This window comes from Salvelinus sp. IW2-2015, linkage group LG4q.1:29 (genome assembly GCF_002910315.2).
Source record: "Salvelinus sp. IW2-2015 linkage group LG4q.1:29, ASM291031v2, whole genome shotgun sequence".
NCBI classification, from domain to species: Eukaryota; Metazoa; Chordata; class Actinopteri; order Salmoniformes; family Salmonidae; genus Salvelinus; species Salvelinus sp. IW2-2015.
The window spans coordinates 8,148,900-8,157,714 of record NC_036842.1 but is presented as its reverse complement, the minus strand read 5'-3'; the positions used below and the strand labels follow the sequence as shown (position 1 = coordinate 8,157,714).

Here is an 8,815-nt window from a genome sequence, read left to right as displayed (position 1 = left end):
GGAAAGTCTGCATTTAAAAACCAAGACACTCATTTGTGATCTATGCAATTTTGTAAAGGATRCCTCAAATAATTGTGGTCCTTTTGAGTCTAGAAGACTATTGTGTGTGGTTCAAGTTTAACCTCGTTTATTATCTAGCCTATGCATAGAAACACGTACATTTCAGCATACACCTATATTGCTACAACATGAGAGATTTACTTTGTTGTTGTACCAAGAGTATTTTCTCCGGCAAATAGGTTTTAGGCATAGTTTTCCGCAGTTGAGTTTGTGTCGCTTTGTTCTCCTGTGTGGATCACAGCGGGGAAACAGGGCGACTCTCTGCAGCTGCGGCCTCTACTCGCTTCTCTMCTCTCCAMTCGGCGCAGGCGCGCTGGCTCTGTACTGAGCGTGYCTGTACTGATTGTGTCTGAACTGCCGGCGAGTTTTAAAAATATTCTAGCCTTCCAACCGCGGCAATGTCGGGCAGGTCGGTCCGAGCGGAGACCCGGAGCAGGGCGAAAGATGACATCAAGCGGGTTATGGCCGCGGTTGAGAAAGTACGGAAATGGTAAGAAAGAGGGAAAAAACACTCGTTACCTAACATGAGGAAAAGCCTTGCTTGTTGGGGGTGGGGGTGAGGGGAGAGAACGAGCGAGAATGCAATTGAAAGGCGGCATTTAGGACAGATTCTCAGATTCTCTACTCAGGTGCGCTAGGGCGCACTCGTGGTGTGCGCGACTACGTATATCTAATCGTCTACAAACCAGATCCCAATGATTTTAGATAATTTTCCACCAAGGTTTAATGTGGGTTGAACCCAGAAGCCATTTCGTTGCAGTCACATGAAGCCATTCCTTTTTTCCTGGCCGTTGTAGTAGCGGAGAGGGAAGAGAGMCGACTGTTTCAGAACGCMGACTCAACGCAAATCCTTCAAAAACATACTTCGGGACTATAGGCTAAGACYAGTGCGCTCTAGAGTCGGAGTACTTTTCAGACCGTCTGGAGTTTTAAATTAAGCGCTTCGAGTCGCCCTTTAGGTCAAATAGAGATTGCGCGTGGGGGCTGGGAGAGGGACTACTCATGTTTGACTGAACACGCAATTAGTCCGGTTTTACAAATATAACATTTTATATTTTATAAACTTTTTATATATGAAATKATGTTAATTAATTGCTTTCTATCAATGTACCATTTATTTTCAACAGTGGATTAGTTTGAATCGTTTACTTTCTGAATAAAATTGAGATTCTGCGCTAGTGTCTCCATTATTAAGTAAATCTGCTAACCAATTGAAAGCTCACTGTTRAAAAGCGATAGGGACACATTGAAGGCTATTTGCAAATTACAACCAGGAAACCTTCAAGATGGAAAKAATTAAAACATTCTAATAGCCTACTAAAGTTTGTTTTCATATTTGTTTCAATTGTGTCTCTACCTGTTGAATCAAAACTATTTCTAGTTTCAATTGTAATAGGCCCACATTCATATCGAATCACATATGCTAGTGCACAAATTCAATTACTGTTTTATTATTATTACGCAAAAAGGCCTCATATTGGTTTTAACTAGGAGGGATGGGAACCATCAGGGCAGAGCCCCACATTTATAGCAAAAAATAAAAAGTCTTGTTTTTTGGCATTAATACGCGTCACATATAATTTTGCAAGCAATGTAAAAAAATATATCTTTGAGTTAATAAAGCCGCATACAAACATGGTCTCTTTTTTGTTTTCTTGAGTAAGGCAGTTCCAAAATGCAGGTGTTTCAGCYTAGCTCAGTGCTTTCTGTGGTGGTGGGGCAAGCCAGCAGAARATATGGCGCATTACGCCGTGATTGGCTCAGTGTTCTGTCACTAATGGGGACACTACGTCACCGCCAAGTCTAAGGGTAGAGCTCTAAAATTCTAGCCCCTCGGGTGCTGCCATAGAGTTACATTAGAAGTTCCTATCCAAGAAGGCTCAAGGTCATTGGCCACAGATAAAATGATGTCAAATCACATTATATCTACAGTAACTTTGATTGGACTGATCATGTCAACATTATACTTTCAAAATCTTAGCTAGCAGTCATCATCATGAATCAAGTCGACAATCTACTGGCAAAGCCTATTTAATCATTGTCATGTGAAGAGAAATAATGAAGAGAAATTATAGATAAAACATATCGTTGCTCATTGGCCATTGGACATAAACATTACACAATGAGTTAGAAATTGAAAATTCAACAATGAGTGGTTTGGAAGGAATCAGTGGCTAACTGCAAATCAATCACTAGCCTGCTGTTCAGTGGAGTGGCTCTGTGGTCCCAAGTCTAAGATTAAGGGTCTCTTTTCCTAGTTTAAAATTATAAACATTCAACATTGACCATGCTGTCAATGAAGCATGATTTGTGCTTCTGTTAACAACTGTTAAAACAACTGTTAACTCAGAACTGCAAAATCTGACATTAGTGAGTTCAAGACAACTGGGAACTCGGAAAAAACTTGCTAAAACTGGTAAAATACGTTTTAAACTTTCATCCAACTCGGAATTGTAAATCGGGAACTCGGGCCTCTTTCTAGAGCTACGACCTGAAGATCACTGATGTCATCATGATTCAACCTTTTTTTTCTTCGAGTTCCCAGTTCTCTTGAAAGCACCATAAATCCAGAGAATGCCAGACTTTGATGACAAAGTTTGATGACAAATTTGCCCAGGAAGGACCGCCGTGCCACCTTCCTGTTCAAGTGAGCACAGCACAACAAGGTGAGTCCAAACATCTCTTGTATGCTGCTGCATAAATGATGTAATATGCCAGGGAGATATGTATACTGTAGCTAAGAAAGTAATACTTTGTCTCGGGCCTAACAACACCCGTGCCAATATATCCAGCAAACACCGGCTTCTCGGGCATTATCACTTAAGTTAGCCTTTAGTAGCCCATGTGCCTCACCCTAATAATTTGGTCTATTTTCACCTCTTAATTTCGCCTACTGTTCTGACTTGGTGGTCCACATGTAGCCTATAACCTGTTTTTGAGAAATGTAATCATCGAATATTGTAAGAGCTTTCATTGTCTGCTTATATACCCCCTTTATTTATCCTACGGTTCTGACTTGGTGTACAGGGAGAACACTGTAAGAACGGCCCATGCTCTGAATTCTGTCGCTGTACATTTCAAAAGTGCTGAACAAATAGTTATATTGACTACGTCCGTCCTAACTCGCTCATTAATGTCTTAATCGAAATTACGGATTGCCTCTTATCCGCTTGTCGCCCCCTTATGCCATAGTTAGTACATCTCAATTGTCAGTAGAAATCACATTTGTTTAAGCAAGTCAGCCATATCAGCTATGTTTTTTTTCAAGGCAGTAAATGAAGCTAAATCAACTGTTTCGCTGTCAGACAAGGCTCCGTTGATAGCCAGGTGTAGCAATGGTATAGTGCAATTAATGTATTGTTTACCCACCAAGATTTACATGCTAAAATCACCACTGGGAACCGTTATTCTATTAATCAATCAATCAAATTGTATTTACTTGTATTACTATAGTCTGTGACTATGTGTTCTTGTGTCTGTCTGACTTTTTTCTTTATGGTGTTTTGCGTGTACCACTGGTCCAGTTGATATCACTAAAGAAACATTGAATGGGAATTGAAGTGAACCATTCAATTCATTCTAAACCTGTTTGTGTTTATCAGGGAGAAGAAATGGGTGACCGTAGGAGACACATCCCTGAGGATCTTCAAGTGGGTTCCAGTGACTGAGCCCAAATCAGCAGATGATGTATGTAACCCCTCCTCCCAAACACACACACACACACACACACACACACACACACACACACACACACACACACACACATACGTCAGCCACATTAAAGTTCAGTAGATATTTCTTTTACAGGAATTCTCTAAGCACCTCTTCAAACTCGCATCACGTCACTGTGTTGTATGTAACCAGTATTTCTGCCCCCCGTCTGTTGTCTTGCAGAAGAGTAAGAAGAAGAAGAAGAAGGGGAAGGATGAGAAGTATGGGTCAGAATTGACCACACCTGAGAACAGCTCTTCTCCTGGGATGATGGACATGCATGGTGAGTAATGCTCAATTCAGAGTCCATAGCCGCCATACTCTGACGAACGGTCCATTATTACAGATTTATACAACGGGTAGGTCTAATCCTGGATGCCGATTGGTTACAACCGCATTCCAGCCGGTGTCTATTMCACAAGTTACCACCAGCGAAATCTATGACGTTAAAATGCCTATTTACTCTGTTCCATCTCACTGCGCAATCCATTGTCTCATCAGCCCAGCCCAGCAATTTATAAACTTGATCTCCACTATGAAAATTATCTCACATTTCTTTTAGACTAGCATTTGGTTTTTACCATGGAGATTTGTATGAATCTTGCTGTCTGTCCCTCCGACATTTAAAATTCGATCTCTAGCTGTCCCATAGTAATGAATGTCGGGACGAGACAGACAGTCAGTCTTCTGAAGTGATTGTGTTAGCTGTGTGGTTGGCTAGCTCCTCTGAACAACAGTGTCCTGATGAGAGAGCACATTTTCTATGCCAGGTGAAATCACGCGTCATTAGCTCATTCTTATGGATGTATCCAAATAAATGTCTCTAGAAAGCTTAAACAAAGGTATATGCAGTTACTTTGCTGTTCAAGCCGCACTGTTTGACGTGACCGTGAGTTAGCCGTAGTTGGCTGGCTAGCTTGCAAGATAGGGATAAGAATGTTGCCAGCCAGTATGGCAATGGAACATTTGGAACGTCCATAGATACAGAACAACAAAAAGACTTAACGACTGGGTCGCGTCCCTGGCAACCGAACCAATAGAACAAACGACCAGCCGGCTTGGGTAGGAACCTTAGATTTGTGTCGGGACTATATCTCATGGAAGGATGAAATAGTATGAATAAATTCATCAAATTCATATTTTTATGGAAAATATGTCAATCATTTTTTGAATATGTTGGTAACCCATTGTATAAAAGTGATATTGCCTTCGAAGCCGGTGTTTGGATGATATATTGGCACGGTTAGCCAGCCGTCTCGGGCCTAACTACACCCGTGCCAATATATCCTCCAAGCACCGGCTTCTTGGGCATTATCACTTAATTAGTAACCTCATTTCATTGGCTGATAAACTAGTCACGGCTGTGTCTCACAATAAACCATGTGGCTCTGCAGCTTTGAACTCTGTAGGACACTTAACACCCGGTGTGTGGGTCGATATGTATGCCTGTGGATCCAGAATGGAATTGAAAGTTAAACCAAATTAAAAGCCCATCTCTCTCTCCTTCTCTCTCTCAGACGACAACAGTAACCAGAGTTCCATCGCCGACTCTTCCCCTGTCAAACAGGAAACCAGCTGCAGCACTAGCCCCGCCCCCGAACCCTCTGCCGTATCCCACGGCGACAGCAGTGAGGCCAAGAGCGACCAGAGCCCTGACAGCAAGAGGAGTGAGACATGCGCACACACACCCACCACCACCACTACCAACGGACAATTGCCAACCCTGAAATCCCCTCGTATTGTGGCCCTTTCCTTAGACACTTCTAATAGAACTGGATAGGTGAAGCTAATGGCAGGGTTTAGAAGAACAGTGTATATTCAATTCCTGTTTGGTTAGCTGGTTAGGCCTGAGGTCACAGGGCAGTACTCAGGGACTCATCACGCTGAGAGGGGGAGAGAGAAGGATATAGAGAGAGAGTTCAGCTGTGACCAGACCCTCGGGGCTTCAACTGCCAACCCTCCATCTTCACCCCCTACTAACAAGAGACCTCTCTCAGCCTGGTGCAAAATAGAACTCTCTCTCTACCCCTCTCTTGCTCTCTACCCCTCTCTCTTTTTCTCTCTACCCCTCTCTCTTTCTCTCTGCCCCTCTCTCTTTTTCTCTCTACCCCTCTCTCTTTCTCTCTGCCCCTCTCTCTTTCTCTCTGCCCCTCTCTCTTTCTCTCTACCCCTCTCTCTAGTAGCCCTATATGTAATACTCCTCCCCAGTTATACCTTTGTTGCTGAACATTTGTAACTACTGCATATTACCACACAGTGGCATCAACGGGTTTAGAATTCCTTTCCAGTATCCCTTGACTTGAGTTGTTTGTAGAAAATAAAAGGGGAAAGTATGAATACTCAACATTAGAATGTCTTGTAGCAGAATGTCTTGTAATTGATGGTCAAACGCAGTCATTCAACAGTAACAGATCTGACAGGTTTACTTGGTGATTCATGTCGTGCGTTAATGTGTTTGTGGTGCAGCGAAGAGCAACCTGTCCACGGAGGGCTCAGAGAGAGGACAGAGGGACAAGAGAGACAGCAGACAGACGTCCTCAGGAGACAAGGACACCTCAGACAGCCGCGACGCCACTCAGGTACTCTGTTCTACTATACTGTATGTTCTACTCTTCCTCCGTGAAGAAGATGAGTGGCCTGAGGACCTCCTGGAAACCAGATTATTAATTTAAGGGTTTTTATCCCACCCACATTTCTAAATAAATAGATGAACCAATAACTTCATCAGCTGTAGTTGTTTGTATGTTTGTGGGCGGCAGGTAGCCTATCTGTTAAGAGTGTTGGGCCAGCAACCAAAAGCTCGCTGGTTCGAGTCCCTGAGCCGACTAGGTGAAAAATCTGTCGATGTGCCCTTAAGCAAGGCACTTAACCCTCATTGATCCTGTAAGTCGCTCTGGAAAATAGCGTCTGCTAAATGACTAAAATGTAAAAAATGTATGTTAGCAGAGACAAGCTGGTACAGCCTTGTTTTAGCTAAAACACCCTTATCTGACTGTGTGTTTGTGTTTCTGGGCTGGCAGGAACAGGAGGAAGAGGCTCCTCCCAGTAAGAAGAGCAAGGAGGAGTCTCCATCTCAGGACTATGAGGAGAAATAGACGCGCTGCATCCTTTCTTCTCTATCTTCTTCCTCACCTCCCTTTCTTCCTCCCCCCCGTAGCCCCTAACACTCCTCCGAGCAGAGGGAGAAAGGACTTTATCTCCCTCCACTAAGCCTTCTTCCCTCCTCTTCTTCCACACTCACTCCCTCACTAATGCCACGAGTAGTTCTATGAACCAGCCTGTTATCCCCTCCATGGCCAGGGGTTGCGCTGTGAGCCCAGCTCTTCCCAGAAGAGAAACACCGACCTGCACCTGTGACATAAACACACTGACAATATGGGACTTCACATTCTACGCTGGCACCACACGCTAACAGAGTAGGATGAAGTTTCCCCTAGACAGTGATCTAAGGTTTAGTTTCTATGTTTTCCCCCCTGATGGTTAAAATTAGGATGCAAGGGAAGGTAGACTGATCCTAGATATGCAGCTCTTATCTTCTAACCCAGGAGCCACGTCAAACCTCCCCCTAACTCGCCTTCGGTTGTTCCGGTGTTTGTTTAGGACAGTTTCCAAGTTGTTTAGTTTTGGGGTTGTTGTTTAGCCCAGGAGGGTCAATGCACTGTTAAGGTGTAATGTCACAAAAACGGCACGGCAGTATGGTTTTACTGCTGCTGTGCTGGGTGTGGATTTCTGTCAGTTTGTTATTTTAGTTTTATTTAACTTGCTTTGTTTTCTAGAGGGAGAACAACAGTGGTTCTGGTCACGTTTATATTTTCGCGAGGACAGGCTTGTAGCATACGTAGGTTTTATCGAAGGGTGGGATTTGATTATTATGGGATAACGTACTTGGTAGGTCAAACTGTTTTTAACAACTTTTTTTATTGTACCATGTTTTTGTTTACCTTGTGGTTTTAACATTGAGCTGACGCTAATGATTTTATTCAGCATTTACATTCAACTATAAACAGTTTCTGTTTCACATTGGTTACTGTTAGAAAGACAACATGTACTGTACAAAACTGCATTCTGCAAATATCTGAAAGAAGAATTGACTTTGAGGGAGTCAGCAGCTTCCCACGAGCCTGGGTGTCAGTCAGTTTCTCTTCCCTGCTTCTTTCCTGTCAAAASGCTTGACGACTACAAAAGTGTTGAGGAGTTAGACAGAAACATGTTGGTGTCCAGGCTAAATTCCCACTTGGTCAACAACAATGACCGTTTTTATATGAGTCTTCATTGCCATGGCGGTAGTTTAAATGTACTACTACTTGTATCACCTTTCATTACCTCCCCTCAGTGTCCAGTCAGTCTTGTAGTTCAAACTGTGGCTCAGATTCTCATTCAAGGTGCTCAGATCCTCATTCAAGGTGCTCTCTGTGGGTCGCAACCTAACTTCAGGATAGAGGAAGGAACGCATACTCGCACAAATCTGTCAACTAAAAAAAAACACACACAAAAAAAAAACTCAAACCTATTTATGTATTTTTTGGTTCGGTTGACTTCATCAATCAATAATAATTTATTTATAATCATTTATTTCAGATGGCAGATGATGCAGACATGGGTATCTCAGAGCATGAGCCTGTCTGACCCACTGTTTACCAGTGGATACACACATCCAAACATCAGTTCAATAGAGAGAAATGAAATGACATTTCAGTGGAGACCGAGGACGGCTTAGCATATACCTCATTTACAGTCCAGCAGAGCTGGTACTCGTGATGCTATGTAATTGACATGAACAGTTAGAAGAGCAGTATGTACAACATTCCGTTTTTTAGATATCTTTTGTTATGTTTTAGCTGTCACCTGATTCTGATTGAACCGGTTAATGCTTCTAGTTTAACTCATATGAACTGTGTATATAAAGAGCTGAGAACATGTCAGATGCTTGTTTTCTTGGGACCATATTGCTTATTTATTCCATCGCAAGTGCTCAGATTTGATCATGTCCAATGGTTTTGTTTTATTAATAAAAAGCCCCAAAATGTTTTTTTACCCAGTGTGT

At 42.6% G+C, this 8,815-nt stretch overlaps 1 protein-coding gene across 4 annotated transcripts; it reads left to right on the top strand.

Annotated features, from left to right (window-relative positions):
• Positions 1-371: 371 nt before the first annotated feature.
• Positions 372-8,799, top strand: LOC111961360 (B-cell CLL/lymphoma 7 protein family member A). 4 transcript variants are annotated; one of them, XM_070440992.1, is made up of 7 exons: positions 398-550; positions 2,678-2,726; positions 3,663-3,747; positions 3,958-4,054; positions 5,289-5,438; positions 6,238-6,350; positions 6,792-8,799. In XM_070440992.1, the coding sequence occupies exons 1-7, from the start codon at positions 505-507 to the stop codon at positions 6,864-6,866; spliced, it is 615 nt and encodes a 204-aa protein (XP_070297093.1). In that variant the 5' UTR covers positions 398-504; the 3' UTR covers positions 6,867-8,799. The 4 variants fall into 4 exon arrangements, with proteins under 4 accessions (XP_070297097.1, XP_023839327.1, XP_070297093.1 ...); XM_070440987.1 differs by having other exon boundaries at positions 3,955-4,054; XM_070440996.1 differs by lacking the exon at positions 2,678-2,726 and having other exon boundaries at positions 372-550.
• The last annotated feature ends 16 nt before the right edge of the window (positions 8,800-8,815 follow it).

Coding starts and splice junctions, on each gene's coding strand:
- LOC111961360 (XM_070440987.1), top strand. CDS start 505: ATGACATCAAGCGGGTTATGGCCGCGGTTGAGAAAGTACGGAAATG. Junction 2,727..3,662: donor AGTGAGCACAGCACAACAAG/GTGAGTCCAAAC, acceptor TGTGTTTATCAG/GGAGAAGAAATGGGTGACCG. Junction 6,351..6,791: donor ACAGCCGCGACGCCACTCAG/GTACTCTGTTCT, acceptor CTGGGCTGGCAG/GAACAGGAGGAAGAGGCTCC.